The sequence below is a fragment of the Balaenoptera acutorostrata genome, chromosome 3 (genome assembly GCF_949987535.1).
Source record: "Balaenoptera acutorostrata chromosome 3, mBalAcu1.1, whole genome shotgun sequence".
Classification (NCBI taxonomy): domain Eukaryota; kingdom Metazoa; phylum Chordata; class Mammalia; order Artiodactyla; family Balaenopteridae; genus Balaenoptera; species Balaenoptera acutorostrata.
The window spans coordinates 30,139,488-30,164,085 of record NC_080066.1 but is presented as its reverse complement, the minus strand read 5'-3'; the positions used below and the strand labels follow the sequence as shown (position 1 = coordinate 30,164,085).

The window sequence follows — 24,598 nt, the reverse complement described above, 5'->3', positions numbered from 1 at the left end:
CCTAAACACAGGCCATCAGCAGAGAGTCCAGTTCCCCATTTCTCATCTCCCTGTTCCAGGAGTGTCCAGCCTGTTATGGACAGAACTATGTCTCCTCAAAATTCACATGTTTGAGTCCTAATCTCCAGGACCTCAGAAGGTGACTGTGTTTGGAGATGGAGGTCTTTAAAGAGATGATTAAGGCAAAACAAAGCCACTAGGATGGGCTCTAATTCAATCTGACTGGTGCCTTATAAGAAGAGATGAGGACAGAGATGCCCAGAGAAGATGGTTGTCTACATGCCCAGGAGAGAGGCCTCAGGAGAAACTGCCAACATCGTGAGCTCAGACTTACAGCCTCCAGGATTGTGAGCCAGTGAATGTCTCTTGTTTAAGCATGTTTAAGGTGCTTTGTTATGGCCGCCTGAGCCAACTGACACACACCCTTAGGGGCAATTTCTTAGATCTTAGCCCAGAAAAAGAGTACCTGTGAGAGGGAGGAGGGTGTGGCTGGGATGCTTTATCAGATCACTGAGGGGAAGAGCAAGAGGGAGAGAAGAGGACCATTCAAATGACCTCTTTAATATTTCAAACACTGTATTCATTCTTCTCATCTCCTCTACCTGTGCTTTTGCCAAACAGACTTTATTTCATGTTTCAAAATGATCTAATTCTCCATGGCTATGCAGTTAACTCCCTGGGGCCCCATATTTCAAATAAAAATATAATAGATGCCAATGTATGATGAGCAACATTCCAAATTAGCCACATAAAACAAAAGCAGCTAAAATGTTAAGTTCACTGCGTTCCATTTTACTCAGGTTTACTTGTGTTTACGTTATGCTGTAGATGCATCATTGGTGGCAGCCAATGAGTCTTTGTGTTGGGCAGCAGACGTACTCACTTCCACTTTGAAGTTGGGAAAAATGATTCCAATACATCTGGTGATTAAAAAATAGGAACAGTGACAGCTGCATGACTTCAAAGTGCTTTCCAAATTTATGTTAGCTCCTCTCCCCCTCCCTTTCAAACTCCCCACATATGCTGTCACTGTAGGATTATAAGCCCAGCAGCAGGCTTCTGTTAGGAAGCCAGAGAACATTCTTCCATTGCAGTGATACATGGTGCCCTATTTTATTTTAATAAACATCAGGATTCCAAGTATTTAACTCTGTTACCTATCTTTTGCGAGTATTGAAAAGACCTTTGTATGTAACAGATGCTCAAGAAACACTTGCTGACGGGTCAGAAAAAGTAGGGTCTGGTTGAAGGTGCAGGGTCAAAGGTCTAAAGTGCTCATCAGCCCCAGGCATGAGGCCAATCAGGTCCATATGCAACAGGAGCATTTCGAAGATTAAGAACTCTCATCAGAGCGGGTTCGTATCTTCTGAGCCAGATGACCCACTGTTCCTTAGATCAATTTCCCAATACTTTCAAAACCAACAGAAAAATAGCGGCCAACCTTCCAGCCACCTATCAGGTGTCACCTCCACTGTGACTGCCCCAGAGCTACTGTGACACCTTTGCATCTGCTCCCTGACAGGTGGGTCCTGTCTCATCCACCCCTCTATGGCTTTTGCTCCCAGCAGCTGACATGGGTTCCTTAAGAATCTGGAATCAAGGCACAAGGGGCAGGTGGGAGGGAAGTGTAATTCACCCATCTTCTATGACGGTATCTGCTGTTTTGGAGCCTTCGGTACCAGGGGTCCCATCTCACTGCATCCCCCTCCCACTCCGGATTTTAGCCTGTTACTCTTGCCAGCTATCCACCCGTTTTGGACAGCTGTTTTGGCCATGACCGTTTCAGGTTACTAGCTGGTCTTCCTGCAGCTCTGTGTTGGAAATTCCCTGCTTCCTTGAACTAACTACTTCCTCATCTCCTGCTCTTGCAGGCGTCCAGCTCAGTGCAGCTCCTGTGTCCTACTCAGATGCTGAAGTTGTACAACACCCAGCTCATGTCGTTTGCACTCTTCAAATGTTGGAGTGAAAGTTCAAAGAATGAATGAACATAAGAATGAATACACTGGAGCACTTGACGACTAGAGATAACATGTTTCTGGTTCTCACATCGCTGAAAAGCAGCTTTCTTTAATTCTAACTATATGACTGGGAACCTCAGGGATCAGTGGTCAGAGATCCTACTTCCCAGCCTGTTATTTTTCAGTCCCCAAATAACTTCTAAATTAAGAGAAGAAAAAGAGGAAATCTGGTTTTCACATGTAGAAAGCAATGTGCTCGTGGTCTGCTAACTGATGATGGATAAGCAGAGACGAGTTCAGAGGGACCCAGCCTTCCATCCATCAACAAGGCCCCTCCCGTGTCTCCTACGGTCCGTCCAACCTCCACAGTCACTGAGCAGAAAGCAATACAAGGCCCTCAGACCACCCGTCCACCCAGCTGCCTTGGCTTCCTAAGATGACATGGCTGTGCCTTCCACATGGCAGCAGAAAACCAGGTTCCTCAATGAAAATATGGAGGTGACACGTGGTGAAAGGCATCTGCAACGATGCTGAAGGAAGGAGCTGGCCTCACGGCAGAGCATCCAGCTCGGCTGCTGGAGACGCTGCTCAGCTGCCCACTGCACCGACCCATACTTCCACGCGCAGCTCGTGAGAAGAGCAGGACTTCCTCCTTGGTTTCCCCAGGAACGTCCAACCTCCCTGGCTTTGACAGAAGCCCCCAACAGGAGAGCTCTACTTGTGTCTCACCCATGTGTCATATTGACACATGACAATATAAGTGAGGATTTATCTCCTTAATCCTTTAATAATCACTCAGGGACAGAACAGTATACTCTGGTTACCTGTGAGAGTGTGTGTGATACTGCTAATGGTGATTCACAGCTGCTTTTCAGATTTGCAGACTAAACCTGGAGATAGTTAGAAAGGGCTCAGTGGCTCTATATTCAAACATTTCTCTCAGCCAAGGCTCTCAGAGGTTGACTTTAGAAGCATTACACAGATTCTCAGACCTGGAACGGCCTCCCTCCCACATTTATGCCACAAAAATCCATAAAGATGGGATAGTTACCGTTAGACAAATTTCGGAATGTTCTAGTATCAGAACAGAAATCTTTAACTTCAGACAATAGTTTCTTGACTTTTATATCTGCAAATTCAAATTCATGCTGAAGGGCTCCAATCATCACAAGCCTGTACAGACCACAGTCCCAGAAGGATTGTGATGGGGATGCTGGAACTTTTACTGTTTATGCAAAGTTTAATTGCATTTCTGTCTGCAAGGAGCTCTTGTTCTGTTTTTAACAAGCAGGGCCAAGCTGGAACACAGACACCGAGGAGGGAGCAAGACTGGAGTGTCACGAGCAGGTGCTCCTACACCCGACAGACAGGAGTCTGGTTCCTGCTGACCACTCACTAGCTGGGTGCCCTTGGCATCACATCCACCTTCCTAAGCCTGGGTCTTCTCACCTGTGGAACAAGAGTGCTGCTACTCGCTCCTCACCAAGTCTGAGGGCACAAGCGACACTGCACCGTGACATTCTGCAGTGACGGTGACACTGCCATCCTCGCTCTCAGGCCCAAAGGCTCCCGCTCTGCCATTTCTCCCCTTGCGTGGGAATCCTTTCCTGTCATGAGTTCCAAGAAAGAATTTGTGAAACTCATGGCATTAGGTGTAAATGACTGCATTTGAACATCGGGAGAAAGAGAAGAACTGAATAGACATCTCTCTGCTGTGTGCACCAGCGTGTGAGCAGCAGGCTCCGAGGTGTTCCTGCAGCATGGAGCAGGCACTGGATGAAGGGTTAGGATACTTGTGGGTCAAAAATCATTACTTTGATTCTAAGTATAAAATCCAAATAAAATCAGTTTCGAGTGGCAAAAATCCCAAAGCATTTCTGGAGAAAAGAAACTGGAGCAGATCTGTGCCCTAACAACATCAACAGGGCAACAAGGACAATATGAACGGGACGGATATGAGGCTGGAAGGGGCTGCAGCACTGAGATGGGAGGTGAGGTGCCTGGATGCAGGGTCCTGGGAGCAGTAATGGAGAGGAAGGAGGCCTGCAAGACACATGGTAGCCAAACACTACCAAACAGGGACTCTGCTGGTCTGTGGAAGGAGGAGCCAAGGACGGCGAGGTCTAGAGCCCGCTCCTGGGAGTGCAGGGCCTTGTCAGATGAGCCGACCTGGGGACACAGCGTAGGGCTGAGGTGCAGGGTCAAGAGGCACTCTGAAATGTGGACGGGTGAAGGAAGTACAGATCTGAAGGTCGTGAAAGAGCAGATGGCCTTGAAAACTGTGGAAGTGGATGAAATGGGCAAGAACACAGAGAGACAGGGTGGGGAGAGGAGCCACCAGAGGAGAGGAAAGGACAGAGGGGGAAGGAGAACCAGGGTGTGGTGCAGGCCGGGAGAGGAGGGAATGAGTGATCATCACAACCAAAGCTCCGGTTCACCGATGGGGGAAGCTAAGATACAAAAGAGAAAAGACCTGAGCTAGCAGATTTGGGAGGAGCCAGAATCTAGAATGAGGATGAAAAGATGAGCCTTGGAAAGAAGGAGCTTTCTTCCCCAGAAAAGGAAACATAGCAAAAAATGAATGGAGAAAGACATGGAAACATCTCAGCTGGAAAAGGATCACTGGTTAAAGATGTTCGACAAGGAGACAGAAAAAGATCCATGGTGACATTCACTCAGTTTCAGTATCTGTGCAGATCTCAGCTTTATTACGAACTGAGCAAGACAATGCAGGATTAGAAGCCAGACCTAGGACTTAACTAAAAATTCCCACAGTCATGTCGGCCAGTGAGAGATCCCTCTCTCTTTTAGTACTGTATCACCCAAAGAGCCACAAGAAACACGCAGTAATTGATGGAAGAGTCCCATCGGCCTTGTGTTACCTAATGCAAATTTTCTTTTCCTGCTTACTTTTTCAATAGTGTGGCTTCAAACTCTCTAAAACAGGAGTTGGCAAACTATGGCTCACAGGGTGGTCTGTCAGCTGCGTTTATAAATGAAGTTTTGCGGGGGCATAGCCATGCCTATGGTTCATGCACTGTCTTCTGCCTTTGAGCCAGTGGAATTCAGCAGCGGCCACAGGGACTGCATGGCCCACAAAGCCTAATATCCACTCTCTGGTCCTTTCCTGGAAAAATTCACTGACCCTGCCTTCGAATCATGAAGTTCTAGCTGCAGGGATGCCCCAGCCAGGTAGGGAGGCGAAGGTATACCAGGGAGACCCCAGCCCCAAGTGTGCAGGCTTTGCTAATATCACCATCCTCGGTGTGTAGTTAATATTTTAAGACTGTAAATGTCTGAAAAGTATTGATAAAGAGATTATAAAAGAATTCTTTGATACTGTGGATGATTATACATAAATAAATTAGGGTAATTTATCACAACGGTGGCTATGCAGCCCTCTGAACAAATTCCCTAGAACACCAGAATCTAGGTCCAGACAACAGCTGCCAGGCTCCAGGCTAACTATGCATCAAGCACATGGGGGCACGTCTATCTGCTTACCAGGATCAGATGCAAGAAACCTGATGAGAATTTCCTTGCGGATACAAACTGCACACACCAAAAGCGGATTCATGCTGATGAATTCTAAGATAGTCTGGAAATGGCAATAACTTCTATGAATATCTGGCTAATGACAATACACCCCCAACACATGCAGATGAAACCGGAATGTGATAACATCTCAGATGTGTCAGTTACAAAGGGTGACACAGACCTTACCTATACATCTGGAGCTACAAAATAAGAGAACAGCTCATGTAGAAGTCTCTTTAATTTCCTGAATATACAAATTTTGATTCTGAACATACAACAATGTTATCTATTATGCTTTGTTCTTATTTCTTAATCTAGAAATGTATTAATAGTTTCTCTTCAGTTTCTCCATTTCTATGTAGCTTACTAATTCCTATAATATTTTACTCTAGTACCTTTTACAAAAATGCCTTTTGAAGTTTCAAAGTGTTGCTTTAATTCTCCTGGTTACTCTAAATTATGCTCCTTGACTTTTGATAATGATAAATATTTTAGAGGTGTTGATCCTTTCCTTTTCAACTGTCTTAAGAACATGACATACACAGAGGTTCTGAATAAACACCTTCTGGTTCTCTGTCATTGTGGAGAGAGGGCCCTCAATGATATGCAGGCCCTGTTCTGTCTAAGCTGCAGGGAGCCGTCACACGGCACGCCCATCTTCTTGTGTCACAAATGTGCACATCTCAGGCCTTAGCATCTCAGGATGGGGAACGTCTTGAGCCCTCATTGTCAGTGTTTTAAGTGTGAATAACAACAAGCAGAGCCATAGGAGGAAAAACCACCTGGACGGGGACCGCATGGTATGCTAAGCCAGCCTGATGGGAGATGCACGTGCGGTGTCCCTGTCATGCTGTCAGGATGGACCCACAAGGATGCAGGATTTCATTCCAACAATCACAAAGCAGAAGTACCATCTACTTGTGACTGCCTCTTCATGGTCTTTAACTGCTTGTCTTTCCTCTACCCTTTGGGCAAAAGAGGTTTCTACAGACTCTATCCAAGTACTTCACCTTGAGGGACCAGAGGTACTACAAGTTGGTGGTTTATTTGACCCTAAATTCCTTAAAACACAGACATACCCACAATATTTTCTTATTTGTAGGCTTCTGATAGCCTCAACAAAAGGTTGAACACTGCCAATTCTGACTTTTTACTTCTTTTGCTTTTGCCACAGGAGTAAAATATTTTAATTCTCTTTTTCTTATTTTATTATTTTGCCACTGCTTTCTTTCAAATTTTTTTTTTCATATTTACAGAAAATTCCTGGATACTCTAGGAACTTATCTATGTGCCAAATTAGAAATTACTGAAATGTCACACACTGAGAAGCTATATTTAGGTTACACTGAGACTTAACGTACCTGAGTAACGCAACCTTTTATAGTTTGGATAAATTTAATTCTCCATGCTATAATTTCCTCCAATATTCCACATGTAACTACATAAAGGGAGAAACAAATGCAGGGAGTAATTTGTTCAAAATTATGTGTTTCTCTTGGTAAGATTCCTGATATTTCCTTAGAAGTGTACTCAATCAGAAAACACACATTCCTAAGGTAAGAGCGAGGGGCAGAGGTGGAGGGAGTTCCACGTCTCCCCTGCCCAGGTGGCTGCCAGACAAAGCACACTGACAGAGCCTCAGGGCTATCTCAGGTTCCAAAACACACAGGAAGAAATTTTAGCATCTAAAAATCTTTAATGGTCATGTAAATTTCTGTTTAATTTTTATCTATGATTTCAAATAGAGGTTCTCAGTACACATTAACCAGTGTATGTTCCTGAAAACGTTTTAAACTGAAATTTAATACTACTACTTTGCATGTGAGTGTTACTTTAAAAACTGTGAAGAATTTTCCTATTTTCTCCTTTTTACTCGCAATGGGTACAAAGGAAAGACATTATCATTCCTTTTCTTCCCACTAAAAAACTAGAGCAGGGAATACTGGCTTCTGAAGAAGCCAGCAGCTGTTAACGTGAGAACTGGGACCAGACCCAGCCCTCCCGACCGGCTGCCTGTGTCCTGCTGGTAGACAACCATTCTCACTGCTGATTCTGAAAAGGCTGTTGCTTTTAACCTCAACTTCATGCTGAGCAAGTGCCACTGGGGCCAAGTCCTGAGAAGTCAGTTTGGAATTCCTCTGACTCTGTCAAGTAGACAATAATCTAGAAATACTTTGAGTCTGAGAAGCTGGCAGAGTATTTCATTCATTCATTTCACTTACCTATTTTCTAAACGTGGATTTTTCGGGTAAGAGGATAGATGTGGGAGGAGGCCGTGCACCTGCCCTGTGCTCGATGATCAACCACTGCACAGGGAGGTGCAGCTTCCACGTCCCTGGATGCGGCTGACCCTGGTCCACCCCATTTGAATGGAGAACATACTGAACCATCTTGGCACCACATTCAAAGCAAGTAATTTACTTTGTGAATAATTTTTTATTGAAATGTTTAAAAATCTCAATCCACAGCTGAAAATGGATCAGGCAGATCTGGACCTCATGCTGTGCCTTCCACACCAGATGAATGTGGTGCAGTGAGTGGCGGGCTAGGGTGCAGGCAGAGAAACAGGACCCTTACTCACCCCCTCCACGCAGCCCCCTGCTCATCCAATATGCTCCTTTCCTCTAACAATTCTCACTTCATCTCCTGTTTTACACTATTTCCAAACATCTTACCAATGCTTCCTAACTCTGTGCTTTTTTAAATACAGAGGATCCCATGTATCATGGAACCTACACACAAAGTAACATGAACCACCCCAGAAATCTGAACACCTATGGCAGAAAACCATATAAGCAGTAGTGATGAAAGCCTCCCTTTCCTAAGTGACTTCCAAAGTAAGGGCAAACTCACTCTAAAGTCCCCAGCCTTGTTTATTAGCATAATTAAAATTTCATTTAGGAGCATATTTTAGCATGAGGAGAAGAAAGCATGTAACCAGATATGGCTGCAAGTTTCTCTAATGAGCAAGAACGCATTCCTCTACAAGCAGAAAACTCCTGAAATTACAGCTGTAGGAGACGTCTGGGATGTAAAGAATAGTAAAACCAAGGGTTTCACAAAACACTAAAACCAACGCAACAAAGCAGCCCAGGAGTGGGAGTGGGGCTCTGTTCTGTCCCTCAGATGGATTCCATGGCCGAGATGCGCAAATAGAGAAATCCCAAAATAAAAAGGGCAGGGTTACTCAGCAGCCACTCAGACGTAAGGACAATGAGAATAACGCAGACGACTGCCCAGCAGGGCACTCACCTATGTGCGTCTGAGCCATGACGTCAGCCAGCCTGTGGGCGGCGCCACTCCCCCCACTCTGGGTGGAAGAGGAGGAGGTGGTGGAGGTGGTGGAGCCGTGGATGGCCTGGCTGATCCAGTGCTCCATGTTGATGCTGCCCTGGCTGGAGGTGGGGGTCCCCTGGGAGTCGCCCTGCACCGAGCCTTCGTCTTCCGAGCCAGAGGAGGTATCTGTGGGAGGGAGGTGATCAGCCGTGTATCACAGCCAAGAAGCCCCCCCAGGCTTAGTCCCTCTCCAAACACTGCGAACACAGACCTACCTCCCACACTAACTGATCGACGACCTTTGAACACTCTTGAAAAATTACACGCTTTTCAGATGACAAATTATTTTTCAGTGTAGTGAAGTCTTCATCCAAAACACCTTACATATATATGTACAGAAAGTTTTGACATTACAATCTCAGACAAAGACATACTCACCAATTTCCTCCACTCAAGAGTTTAGGGGAGAAACCAATGTATACTCAGACATCAAGCAAGAAGGCCAAGGTGGCGTTTTCTAAAAGACACTGAACTTTCAAGCGTTTCGAAGCGTGATGCTCTGTAGCCCTTCTTTATACCGAGGTGTTTCTCTGAGTCATGTGCTATTTTAAGTTCCATGTGAGTGTGGCAGGTCTCATCCTCCTGCCTCTCCCAGTGAATGACCTGGACTTCTCTACCAACCTACATCTAAAGACTCTGCCTCCTCCTTTCGGGAGGACAGTAAATCACCACACTACAGTCTGTGATCAAGCTAAATGCATTTACTTTTATATTTGTTCCTTATAAAATTTTTTCATTATTTGATTTATTTTGCTATCTATGAAAACTGTGTATCTTGGATTGAGCAAAAACATGTCACTTTTTGCATTAAAATTAATGGAAATAGTATTCATTTAATAACTTTTCACCTAGAAGCAAGGTTTTCAAGAACGAATCATTGTATACTTGTTATTTTTTTTTTCCCCCCTACTTTATTTATTTATTTATTTATTTATTTTGGCTGTGTTGGGTCTTCGGTTCGTGCGAGGGCTTTCTCCAGTTGCGGCAAGCGGGGGCCACTCTTCATTGCGGTGCGGGGACCGCTCTTCATCGCGGTGCGCGGGCCTTTCACTATCGCGGCCCCTCCCGTTGCAGGGCACAGGCTCCAGACGCGCAGGCTCAGCAGCTGTGGCTCACGGGCCCAGCTGCTCCGCGGCATGTGGGATCTTCCCAGACCAGGGCTCGAACCCGTGTCCCCTGCATTAGCAGGCAGATTCTCAACCACTGCGCCACCAGGGAAGCCCTGTATACTTGTTATTTAAACTTCAATGTAAGAATGACATTCAGGATTGTACATATAGGTGAGTTATGTGAGATGCCAGGAGGGAAAAAGGATCAGAGTAGCTCTAGAACATTTACTGAGAATAAGTGAAAGGGTAATTTGTCTTAAATCAAGACATAGGACTTTTTCTTTTTTTAATGTTAACTTTGCTGTTTATTCACTCATTCATTCATCAATACTTATTAAGCACTTACTAATGTATTAGGTACTGTTCTTTTTTTTTAAATTAAGTTTTATTGGAGTACGGTTGATGTAAATTTTACAAGGACTTTTTCTTTAACACAGCAATATTTGTAAAGTATATTTACATTGCATTTTATTATCATTGCCATGTGACCTACACTGTCTAGAAATTTTTTACAAGTTTATCTATTAGAAATTTGTTACAGAGGCAACAATAATATTAGAAGGCCAACAGATTCTCTTCCCTTGTCCTTCCCTCTAAAATAACTTAGAATTATACTTTACATAAAAATAAAATTTATATTTTTGGAATTCAGACCTAAGAATTTTTTCAATTTTTTTTGAAATTGTGGTAAAATACACATAACATAAATTTTACCATTTTAACCATTTTTAAGTGTACAGTTCAGTGATATTAAATACATTCACAATGTTGGACAACCCTCCCCATAACTCATTTCACCACCATCCATCCATATAACTCATTTCATCTTGTAAAACTGAAACTCTGTCCCCATCTAACAGTAACTCTCCATTGCCCCTTCCCCCCCATCCCCTGACAACCACCACTCTACTTTCTCTCAGTGTAATTCTGACTACTCTAAGTACCTCATGTAGGTGGAATCGTACTTTTGTCTTTCTGTGACTGGCTTATTTCACTTGGCATAATGTCCTCAAGGTTCATCCACTTTGCAGCATGTGTCAGAATTTCCTTCCTTCTTAAGGCTGAATAACATTCCATGATATGTACAGACCACATGTTGTTATCCATTCATCTGCTGTGGACACTTGGGTTGCTTCCATGTGTTCACTGTTGTGAATAATGCTGCTGTGAACACAGGTATATAAATATCTCTTTGAGAGTCTCCTTTAAATTCTTTTGGGTATGTACTCTGAAGTGGAATTACTGGAGCATATAGTAAATTCTATTTTTAATTTTTTGAGGAACTGACATTCTGTTCTCCATAGAGGCTGCACCTCTATGCACCTCATTTCCACCAAGAGTGCATAAGGGTTCCAATTTCTTCACATCCTTACCAACACTTGTAATTTTCTGTTCCTTTTTTTTTTTTTTTTTGATAGTAACCATCCTCATGGGTGTGAAGTTGTATCTCTTTGTAATTTTGATTTGCATTTCCCTAATGATCAGTGATGCTGAGTATCTTTAAGTGTAATTATTGGCCATTTGTATATCTTCTTTGGAAAAATATCTATTCAAGTCCTCAGACTTAAGACTTCTGAGAAATGTATACACCCGTATATCCATACAGAACATTACCACCTCCCCAAAAGCTTTCTCATGCCCCTTTACAAATCAATCTTTCATTTCCCACCCCATCTTTTCATAAGGAAACTATAGAACAATATCATTCATGATACAGACACTAAAATCCTCAAAAATATTAGCAAACATTATCAAGCAACATATAAAATGACCAAGTGGTAACCAGGATTACACATATGAACATGAATTAAGGTTAATTTGACATTCAAAAATGAGTTGTTATATACCATATTAGTAGAATAAAGAGAAAAAAAAAGTAAGTTAACCTTAAAAGTCAGAAAAAGTATTTCACAAAACCTAACACCCACTCATGATAAAGCCTCTCAACAATGCAGGAATGGAAGGAAACTTCCTCAACCTGATGAAAGGCATTCATGAAAACCCACAGCTAACACTGTGTATACTGGTAAAAGACTGAATATATTTCCCCTAAGATAAGAACAAGGCAAGAATGTCCCCTCTTGCCACTTCTATTCAACGTTATCCAGCAGGTTCTGGCCAGTGAACCACAGGGAAAAGAATAAATTAAAGGCATCCAGATTAGAAAGGAAGTTGTAAAACGGTCTTTATTCACAGATGACATGATCTTATATGTAGGAAATTCTAAGGAACACATGGAAAAATTCTTGAATTAATAAATGAGTTAGCCCCTTCTGCCATGTAAGGACACAGTGAGAACATGACCGACTATGAGGAAGAAGGCTCTCACCAGACACCGAATCTGCCAGCACCCGGATATTCTCAGCATCCAGAACTACCTTTGCATTGACAAAGTCATCAATGTGCCCAGCTAATTTTCCAGTTATCCTTGAAGTGGGGGATGGGGGGGACTTAATCAAAATTTGTTGAGTGGAGCTTCCAAGAAAGTTCTTTAATGGGGACTGCCTCTGCTGCGAGGACTAAAAGACAGTGGGACAAGATGAGTTTCTGCAGTGGGACAAGCACACACAGAGTGAGAGAACCAAGATATCTCTTATCAAAGCATACATGCATCAATGCTCTCCCACACCCTTTTCTGGCTGGACAGACCACAAATTATTCCCACCTCCCAGGGAACAAGCACACGTTGATCTAGTAGTCAGAAGTCAAAATCCAGCCATCCAATCAGTTAGCATGCGTTGTCACTATGGCAGGTGAAAAGAGTTGCATAGTTATACATCTGACTTCTTAAATTCACAGGACCACCAAAAAAAGATATGAAATATCTTTATAAGATATTAGCACTGAACAATAAGGGAATGAAATTAAGAAAACAATTCCATTCATGACAGCATCAAAAAGGATAAAACACTTAGCAATATATCTAACAAAAAATTAAGACAATACCTAGTAAAATCCCAGAAGGCTTTTTTTAAGAAATTGAAAGCTTATTCTAAAATTTATTTGGAAATGCAAAGGCCTGAGAATAGCCAAAATAATTTTGAGGAAGAAGGAGGACTTCATTACCTGATACTAAAACTTACTATGAAGTTACAGTAATCAAGATAGTGATATTAGCACAAGAATAGGCATATATTTCAATGCAACAGAAGTGAACCCAGAAATATTGTCTTACATTTATGGTCATGGTCAATTTATTTTTGACAAAGGTCCCAAGATAATTCAATGAGAAAAAGATCATCTTTTCAACAAATGGGCTGGGCAACTGAATATTCACGTATCAAAAAACCAAACCAAAATAAAAAACATAGATCCTTATCTCATGCCATAAATAAAAATTAATTCAGAATGGATCACAGGCCTAAGTGAAAGAACTGAAACTATAAAATTTCTAAAACTTCCCAAAGCACAATCCATAAAATAACTGATGAATTGAACTTCATCAAAATGGAAAACTCTTAAGCTATGGGTAACATAACAAGTCACCACTAATTCAGTGGCTTACAACACTGCACATATTTATTATCTTAACAGTTCTGGAGGCCAGAAGTCTAAGATCAAAGTGTTGGCAGGGTTTTATTCCTTCTGGAGGCTTCAAGGGAGAATCCACTCCTTTACCTTTTCTACCTTCTTAGAGCCCACCTGTGTCACCAGCTCATGGCCCCTTCATCGATCTTTAAAGTATATCCCTCCAACCTCTGGTTCATTGTCTTTTTTTTTTTTTTTTTTTTTTTAACTTTGATACTCTTCCCTAAGGACCTTTTATCCTCCAGTTTTATTGAAATATAATTGATATATATCACTGTATAAGTTTAAAGTGTACAGCATAATCATTTGACTTACATATATTAGGAAATAATTACCATAGTAAGTTTAGTTAGCATCCATCATCTCATATAAATAGAAAAAAACAAAAAAATGTCTTCCTTGTGATGAGAACTCTTAAATTTTACAACTTTCACATAGATCATATAGCAGCATTAACTATAGTTATATTGTACATCACATCCCTAGTACTTATAATAAGAAGTTTTTGCCTTTTGACCACCTTCCTCCAATTCCCTCTCCCACCACTCCCTGCCTCTGGTAACCACAAATCTGATCTATTTTTCTATGAGTTTTTTTTTTTTTTTTTAAGATTCCACATGTGACTGAGATTACATAGTATTGTATTTATCATTCTCTGCCTGAATAGAGACTTCTTTGATTACAGTGGGCCCACCTGGTTAATCCAGGATAACTGCCCTATCTCAAGATGCTTAACTTAATCATAACTGCAAAGTCTTTTTTTACAATGTAAGGTAATATATTCACAAGTTCTAGAAATTAGGACATGGATATCTTTGGAGGGGGCCATAATTCTCTCCACCACAGACAACACTAAGAAAAGACAAACTACAGTTTGCAAATTGTATACCTGATAAAGAACTTGTATTCAGATTATATAAAGAACTCTTAACCAGTGAGAAGACAGACAACTCATTTTAAAAATGGGCAAAAAATCTGGACATTTCACCAGTGAATATATACAAATGGCTAACAAGCACACGAAAAGATGCTTAGCATCATTAGTCATTAGGGAAATGAAAATTAAAACCATAATGAAATACTATTTCATATCCACTAGAATGACTATTAAAAAAAAAATAAGGACAATACCAAGTGTTGGTGAGGATGCTGAGAAACTGGAATCTTTATACATAGCTGGTCGGAATATAACATGGTATAGCCATTATGGAAACAATTTGACAGTTTCTTAAAAGTCAAACATAAACTTACCATAAGACTCATGAATTCCACTCCTAGGAGTCTACCCAAGATAAATGAAATTATATATATACACAAATATATGCACATAAATGTTGATAGCAGCATTATTCATAATAGCTGAAAAGTGGACACAAGCTAAATATCCACCAACTAGTGACTGGATAAACAAAATGTGGCATATCTATCTAATAGAATACAATTCTGCAATAAGAATGAATGAACTACTGATGCTACAAAATGGATGCCCAAAAACATGCTAAAGAAGATACAGAAGGATATATTTTATTATTCATTTACAAAATGTCTAGAATATTCTTAGAGGTGTAAAAATCAGATCAAATGCTCCCTAGGCCTGGGTGTGAGAATGGGAATTAACTGCAAATGGGCACAAGGAAACTCTTTGAGGGGATGGAAATGCTTTAAAACTGGACTGTACCAATAGTTGCACAATCTATATATTTACTACACGTCATTAAATTACACACTTACAATGCGCTAATTTTATGGGATGTAAATTATACCCCAAGAATGGTATTAAAAAGGAATGTGTTTTCCACAATAGTTGGGCATAATATTCTGTAAGTATCTACTGCATCAAGTTGGTTGATAGTGCTGTTTTGACAACTTTCTTACGATTATTTAAGAAGAATATTTTAAGAATCTCCAATTATTATTTTTGGTTTTTCTATTTTTCCCTTCATTATGCCAGTTTCTGCCTTATAAATTATAATGCTCTGTTTTTAGGTATGAATAAATACCTAAAAACAATGAATAAATATTCATTGTTATAACTTCCTGGTGAATTGCTCATTTTCCAATACGCAATGTTCCTCTTTATATTTGGTACTACTTTGTCCTGCTGTCTACTTTGTCTGATATTAATATAGACTTGTTCACCTTCCTATGCTTTATGTTTGCATTGTATATTTTTTCATCATTTTATTTTTAACTATCCTTGTTTTTATATTCAAATGTGTCTCTTGTAGACAGCATATAGATGTATCTTCCTTTTTTATTCAGTCTGACTATCTTTTAAGTGGGCGTTTGGTCCATTTACATTTATTGTAATAATTGATACGAGTGAGTTTACATCTAACATTTTGCTATTTGTTTTCCATTCATTCCTCCTATTTTAATCTCTGTTGATTTTTCCCACCTTTGTTTCTATTAACCAAATATTTTTTAAGAGTTTCATTTTATGTCCTCTATTAAATTCTTACCTATACCTCTTCTCATTTTTTTAGTGGTTACTTTAGGGCTAAGAATATGAATCCTCAATGGGTCCATATGGGGTCAATACTGCAACTGTCTGCTCTTCAAATCTGACACTACAAACTTTCTCTCCCATCCCACATCACACCTGACACTATTCATTTCGTTCTTTCCATTTTCTGCTTCCTACTTCATAACCATACAACAGTATAATTCCATTCACCTGGCCTTGTCTTTTGTGCAATTGTTGTTTTAAAGAAAATTACAAGAAAAAGCATAGAATTTTATGTTTACCCAGCTATTTACTGTTTCCAGTGTTCTTCTTTCCTTTTCATAGATGTAAATTTTTAGCTGGTATCATCTCCCATCAGCCTAAACAACATCTGTTAGTATGTTTGCAGTTCTGCTGGCATCATATTCTCTGAGCTTTCAGGTGTCTCATTATGCCTTTTTTTCACCCTCATTTATGAAGGATATTTTCACTGAATATGAATTGACAGTTTCAGTTTTTTCCTTTTGGTACTTTATAAAAATGTCTTCTCATTGTCTTCTGGCCCTTACTGCATCTTCACATAAGTATTCATAATTCATATGACTGTTCTTCTGTATGCAATGTATCTGTTTTCCTTTGATGACTTTCAAGATTTCCTCTTAATCTTTGGATTTCAGCACTTGGACTATTATTAACTTAGGGATGATTCTTTTCATACGTAATCTGCGTGGCGTTCACTGAACTTCTGGAATCTGTGAGGTGGTGTTTTATATCAGTCTGAGAAGTTTGTGGCCCTTATTTCCTTAAGTAGTCTTTCTTCCCTTTTCTCACTCTCTTTTCCTTCTTGGATTCCAATTATAAGTATGTTAACATTGTATCACAGATGCTTGAGGTTCTGTTAATTTTTCTTTTATCTTTTGACTCCTCATTCTTCAGTTTGGTTAATTTCTCTTGATCTCTCTCCAAGTTCACAGACTCTTTTATCCTACTTCTCCAATCTGATGCTAAGCTGATCTAGTAAAATATCATTTCTGTATTATATTTTTCATTTCTAGAGTTTCTATTAATTTTTAAAATATTTTTTTCCTTTCTCTGATCAGCTCAAGTATTAAGATAATATTTTCATTTCGTTCTTTGACATATTTTCATTTGATTCCCTGAATGAGGTCCACTGCCTAAAAGTAGTCATCTCATTTGTTTTGTGCAGTTTTATAGTTGTTTATGGTGTATGGGTTAGTCTGGTAAGTTATTTCATTATGGCTGGAAGCAAAAGTACTGACAAATTCTTCTTATATTTTTGTATGTGAAAAATAAAGCAAAGTTTCATCTATAGAAGACTGGCATTGCAACAATCCTAATCATATCTTTTTCAGAAACTATGATACTAGTCAGCAACCAGTCACTTCATGCAGAGAATATAAACTTCAGGAATATTCTCTGAAGAAAACTGGACACAAAATTAGTTCTAACAAATGCTATCAGCAACCAAGGAAAACAGAGTGAGAGAAAATGAAGCTGAGCCAAGATTTTGTTCAAGCAAGTACAGTTACAAATATGCAGACTACTGATAAGCACAAAATAGGTTATGAATGAAAATTTTTATGATGGTGGTGTTGGTATTTATAATTGTACAAAACTATCCCATGTGATACTGTTACTAGGACTCCTGAATGACGTTTACAAAATGTATTATATGGTGTACCTGAAAATGCTAACCAAACAATTAAATGCAAATGTTGCACCAAAAATGACATTCATTTCCAATAACATTCTTTTATATTTTGCAAAGACCTTTGTACAAGGTTCGTTCTCCTGAAAGTTTTGTCTTTCATCACGCATGACACAACACTCATGAGGATGGATTTGACATGTGAAAAAGCACATAAACAAATAATCACATTGCACCTTGTACTTTAGACTCAACGTTTCCCATAAAAAGTGGCTCAGAAAAATGTCCATCTACCTGAATACTGTCTAGTTCCAAAGAGTTGGCTAAAATATATTTTAAGTGGGGTTTGTTATTCTTGTAAGTCCATTCTGTTTGTTGTATAAACACATACAAAATAAAATTTTTCACCACTTATAAATTTTGGCAAATTATAACCATAAACTCAATAGGATTAAATATATTAATTATGCTGATTCAAAAATACTCCAATACTACATGCTGTGGCTCAACAAAAAGGAAGGAAATTGGCAAAAAGGACACCCTTTCCTATTAGAATATTATATTCTTGAGATAAAGAACATTTGTGGTATTATCTGTTAAGACAAAACAAAACAACTAAGTTTTATATTATTTAAGTTTTGTCTTACAAAGCTCAGGACTTTCACTTTTAAAGGCATGTAAAGTTGAAGACTTAAGAGTTGTTTGAAGCAGTATTGGATATACTTGACCACATCTGTGAGTTGAAGTGTGTGCTTCTATTACCCTCACTGTTTGCAAACACTCATGATTAACTTCAAAAGACTCCAAAAAATGCTATGTATGTTCAACTATTCTTACTGCACCTTAAATTTCTCTTATGAACAAAGGGGTGTGCCAGGTAACTTAGACCTGCAGAAAAGAGTGGCAACAACGACATGAATAATGTTGGAACCAGAAACACACACACACACACAAATCAAGTAAATTAGGTTCAATCTTTCATGTTTCTAATAGATACCTGGACGTTTAACTTCATGTTTCACGTCAGTTTTGAAGATCACGAGATACAGATTATAATTATTTGGGTAGAGTTAAGTAGAGATCTTAGGTAGTTATATAAAATTCAAGATTAAACAAAAGCAGAAATATAAATGGGATATTACCTTCAACCATTTAGATCGGGGTTGGCAGGCCTGTGGACCAAACCCTCTGCCTGTTTTTGTGACTAAAGTTTTATTGACACATAGCCATGCCTTTCACTGACATGTTGCCCATGGCTGCTTCAGCACCACAATAGCAGAGCAAGCAGCTGTGATACCCCAAAATACTACCTATACTTCACAGGAAAAATTGATGACACCAGATTTAAGTAACTGCCTAAATTTTTCAATTCATTCAATTTCTTAACAGAACATTACAAACTCCTGACATTTTAAAGACTTGAGAATATGCATACACCAGTCTAAGCAGAAGAGAAATTCAGCTTCGGTTAGAAGGATGGATGTACAAACTCTTCTCTTGCTTTGTGAAGACTTAAATAAAATTTTATAGGATTTTAAAAAAAAAGTCTGTATCATATTTATGAGTCTAAATGAAAAGTTTAAAAACACTTATTTATATAGACATATACATAATTATGCCAATTTTCCTTCCAAGTTTTATTTAGAGCGTATTTACTATTTCTGGACTTCTGGTTCTCAAAATCTGAATTATAGCACCATGATTTTGAAAGTTAAAAAGATCGCAGTTGCTGGCTCTGACTTCATGAAGCAGACGGGGCCTGCTGCTCACCTGGGGGTGTGTAGGCATCCATCGAGGTCTGCACAACCAAGGACCTGCGTTTGGAAGGCATAGGCACTGCCATCTTCCTTTCTTTGTGTTTAGCGAGCGCAGCCTGGACAGCTTCTGTATGGACGTCTGAAACAAAGCGAGAGCTCAATCACTCCATTGTTCAGGGACAGCCCGAAGGCCCCAAGCTTTTCTGCTTTCTTTCTGGTCCTGTGAAAGAGTTTATCATCCTACAGAAACTGTCACAAATGGATGAGTGGGGAAGGAAGGAAAGTAAGTGTAAACCTGCTAGTTTGAAAGCTCCAGGAAAAAGGCATTCAAATTCATTCGTAGACTTTTAACTGTTCATTTTATTACCCTAGATCTGTATAAATAATCAGATACTGGATGTAAATCTCTGTGATTTTTCTTTTCTTAGAGTGAAAGGACCTTGATCTTCAAATATTTCTTCACGGGTCACATTTTCAAGCTTCTTAATTCATTTCAATGTTCTCTTAAGGGAAGTATGCACACCTTACAGGCTGTACGGTAATGATTTTAGCTAACACTTTCCAAACATCAGTTATGGGGCAGTCACTATGTTAGGTATTTTGTGTATATTAACCCATTACATTAACTCCACAAATGATTTTTTACTGCCTATTTTGTAAGGTGGTGTCCTCAGGGCTTGGCGTGGAGAATCAGGTGGACAAGGTACTGTGTCTCATGCAGCTCACTTCCTAAAGGGTTAAAGACAGACAACAGACAATCAAAGGGGGTAAAAATGAAAATAAGATAAAAAGATTGAGTACCTACTTAACTGTGAAGCCAGGGAAGAGCTCTCTCACTGTGAAATCTGAATAGTAAGATGAGAATCTCTAAGACAGAGGGAAAAGCCAGCTCAAAGGCCCTGCACTGTGAATGAGGATGGTGCTGGCACAATGCACACAACACCAGCAGAGGGACTCACCAGGGTGAGGGCTTTACAGGAGTGGTACAGAGCTTGGCTCCCATTCTAACTTAGACAGGGAAGCATGGGGGAAGAAGGGTGAGCATGGATGACATGATCTGATTCCGTTTTGGAGGGCTCATTCTGGATGCTGCGAAGGAGACTGCAGGAGAATCAGAGTAGGAGCCAGGAAACCAGTTAGAAGTCTGCAGTCAGGATACTACTACACCCACAATCTTCTGCATGCTCTGTGGAGAAGCCATTCTTATTATTCCCATTTCACAAATGAGAAAGCAAAGGTATGAAGCTCCCCCAGTGTCATGTAACTGCTGAGTAGCATTGACAGGGTTTGAACCCAGGTGTGAGTACCTCCAGGGCCCACACCCTTCACCACTAACCACCCTATTCTCTAGCTGTTCCTAAGAAAACTCCACCCTGTTAACATTTTAGAGTGGGGGTAAATATAGGCCAGCCCTTGGGCCAGATGCAGCCTGCAGTCTCTTTGTAATAATGTTTCACTGGAACAGAGACACACTCATTTATATGTGTACTGTCTATGGCTGCTTCCATACTATAAAAGCAGGGCTGAGCAGTTGTGACAGAGACCATAATGGCTAAAAATATTTTCTATCTGGCCCTTTACAGAAAATATCTGCCAACACTTGTTTTAGAGCATATCACATACCAAACACAATGAATTTATTTATTATTTTATTTTGTTCAGATTGTGTATGCACTTCTCTTTTCTCCTCAGCTAGACTCAAAGTACTTGAAGACAAAAACTTAGTTTCTGGTCATTCTTTTTCTTAAACTCCTAGATTAAAAACTGATGACTGAATGACTTGTATTCACGTTACTGAATAAAACTAAAGGGCTCATCAATGAGGTGAGAGTACACTAATTCTCCACATATCAAACACTTTGTTTTATATATTTCTCCTTTTGAACTTTTTGGATGTAATTTCAAATTTACAGAAAATCTGAAAGAATAATACAGAACTCCCGTATAACTTTTACCCAAACTCACCACTTACATTTGACCCCATTGCTTTCTTTATGTATGTTTTCCCTAATCATTTGAAAATAAATTGCAGGTACCATGTTCTATACCTAAATATTTCAAAGTATTTCCTAAAAATAGAGATATTCTCGTACATAATGTAAATTCTCAAAATCAGGAAATTTAACAATGATATACTATTATCTAATTCAAAGTCCATGTTCAAATAGTGCCAATTATCCCAGTAACTTCCTTTGCAGTTATTTTGTCTTCCTAGTCTATGATCCAATCCAGGACCACGGACGCACGCATTTATCAGATTTTCTTTGCCCTCCTAGATCTGGACCAGTTTCCCAGCTTCTGCATCTCGTGAAACTGGCCATTTTAAAGAATACAGGCCAGTTATCTTGTAGATTGTCTTCAACTTGGATTTTCTGATGTTTCCTCATGATTAGATTCAGACCATGCATTTCAGTGGGGGTTCCACAGAAGTCTGTCCTCTACTGATGGTGTTAACTTTGGTCCTTGGTTAAGATGGTGCCCATCAAGTTCTTCCAAAGTAAAGATGTTACTTTTCCCACTATGTAAGATTGTTTAAATTTCAAGAAACTGCCAAAGTGATTATAATATTTAACATCCACATCACCAATATATGAGATTCTAGTCCTGCCACCAGCACTTGGTACAATCTTTTCTACAGTAGCTGTTCTCATGATTGTGAAGTAGAATCATAAAGTTTAATTTACATTTACCTGATGGCTTATGTTGAGCACCTTTCCTGGACTTCTTGGACATTTGCATATCATCTGTAGTGAAGTATATGTCCAAGTTTTTGAGCTGCCTTTTTATTACTGATTTATACTAGTTCTTTATATATTATGGATACAAGCTTTTTTTAAAGATATATGTTTTGAAAATACTCATCCCAAGTCTATGGCTCAACTTTCAAACCCTTAATAGTGTGCTTGATGAGGAGAAATTTTTCATTTTCATGAGATTCACTTTGTTATCTTTTCCTCTCTAGCTAGTGCTTTTTGAATCCTGCCTATAAATTTTTGCCTACCCCAAGGTTCAAAAAATACACTCCTTTGTTTTCTTTGGGAAGCTTTATACTTTTACCTTTTACTTTTAGGTCTAGGTACCATCTCAAGTTAATTTTTCTAAGTAGTGGAAGTGGAGGTTGGTGTTCACATTTTCCCACATGCTTATCTAATTTTTCAAGTACCATTTGTTGTAAAAATTTTCCTTTCCTTATTAAATTGCCCTAGCTCCTTTGTCAAGTATCACCTAAACGTGTGTATGGGTATAATTTTGAACTCTCCATCTGGTACAGTAAATCCATTTGTCTATCCTTCTGCTAGTTCTATACTACATTGATTAGTTATATATTTTTTTCAGTTAGAGTGTTTAAAAAACAACATATAAGATTCACCCTCCCAACAATTTTCAGGTGGTCAGCACAATACTGTCAACCACATGTACATGATTGTGCAACAGACCCCAGAAGTCCCCATCCATCCTGCATGACTGAAACTCTACATCAACCTAACAGCAACTCACCACCTCCCTGCCCCCAATCCTGAGCAACCACCATTCTACTTTCTGTTTCTATGAGTTTACTATTTTAGATACCTCATATAAGTGGAATCACACTGTATTTGTCTTTTTGTGACTGGCTTATTTCTCACAGCAAAATGTCCTCAAGAATATGCTGTAGAATATGTCATAATTTCCTTTCCTTTTAAGGCTCAGTAGTATTCCACTATATATACACACCATATTTTCTCTATCCATTCATCCACTGATGGATATTTAAGTTGCTCCGACCTCCTGGCTATTGTGAATAGTGCTGCTATGACTCTTGGTGTAGTAATATCTGTTCGAATCCCTGCTTTAAATTATTTTGGATATATATCCAAATAGAATTCATAAATCATATGGTGGTTCTATTTTTTATTTTTTGAGGAAGCTCCATACTGTTTTCCATAGCTGCTGCACCATTTTACATTCCTACCAACAGTGCACAAGGGTTCCAATTTCTCTACATACTCACCAACATTTGTTTTCTGTTTAAGAAAATTTTTTATAATGGCCATCCTAATGGGTGTGAGTGGTATCTCACTGTGGTTTTGAGTTGCATCTTCCTGATAATTAGTAATGTTGAACATCTTTTAATGGACTTATAGGCCATTTGTATATCTTCCTTGGAGAAATGTCTATTAAAGTTTTTTGCCCATTATTAAATTGGGTTATTTATTGTTATTGAGTTGTAGGAGTTATTTATATATTTTGGATATTAACCCATGATCAGATGTATACAAGAGGATATGTTCTTCAATTTCATAGGCTGCCTTTTCCCTCTATTGTTTCTTTGCTGCAAAGAAGTTTTAAGTATGATGTAGTCCCACTTGTCTAATTTTGCTTTTGTTGCCTGTGCTTTTGGTGTCATATTCAAGAAATCACTGCCAAATCCAATGTCATGAAGCTTTCCCCCTATGTCTTCTTCTAAGAATTCTACAGTGTCAGGTCTTACATTTAGGTCTATAATCTATTTTGAGTTAATTTTTGTATATGGTGTAAGATAATGGTCCAACCTCTTTCTTTTGCAAAACAAAATCCAATTTTCCCAACACTGTTTGTTGAAGAGACTATCTTTTCCCCACTGTGCAGCTTTAGCAGCCTTGTCCAAGATCATCTGACCATATACACAGAGTGTATTTCTGGGCTTTCTATTCTATTCCATTATTCTACATGCCTGTCTTTATGCCTGTACCACAGTGTTTTGATTACTGCACCTTTGTAATTTATATTGTTCTCTACCCAAACTCCACTATAAAATGACTGTCTTCCATGAACAAGGGCACAAGAAAGTTGTGTGTATATAGGGTGTACTACATAGTCCATATGCATCAAACTCCTTACTCTTTAAAATCCTTTGAGTGTTCTGCTTCCATGTCTTTGTTTATGTTGTTCCATTGGCCCAAGAAAACACTTCCCTTCCATTTCTACACTTTCAAATTCTACCCATTTTTCAAAGTTCCATCTTAATTGTCACCACCTCATTCCTCATCTCCTCTTGTGTTTCATTTTTTCATCTATTCTCCTACAGCATATTATGCTTCTCTTGAGATCCTCTGACCCATTTGTTTTCACTCTCTAATTTTTTGTTCAAACATTTGAATGAACCAAAACAGAGTACTGAAAAGGAACGTGTGGAACTTGGAATTACAATCAAAACAAGTCTGTAGATCAGGAAGTATAACTGTGTTCTTTACATGGGTAAGATTCTGCCTGCCTTTTAAAGTCACAATTTGGCTGGA

At 39.3% G+C, this 24,598-nt stretch overlaps 1 protein-coding gene across 5 annotated transcripts in view; it reads right to left on the bottom strand.

Moving 5' to 3' along the window:
• Positions 1–24,598, bottom strand: part of DIP2C (disco interacting protein 2 homolog C) — a 378,709-nt gene that overhangs the window by 132,451 nt on the left and 221,660 nt on the right. For all 5 annotated transcript variants that reach the window (XM_057542779.1, XM_057542780.1, XM_057542781.1 and 2 more), the window contains 2 exons: positions 19,354–19,479; positions 8,748–8,957 (listed from right to left, as the gene is read on the bottom strand). In XM_057542779.1, coding sequence (XP_057398762.1) covers positions 8,748–8,957; positions 19,354–19,479 — 336 coding nt within the window. The remainder of the gene's footprint in view (positions 1–8,747; positions 8,958–19,353; positions 19,480–24,598) is intronic.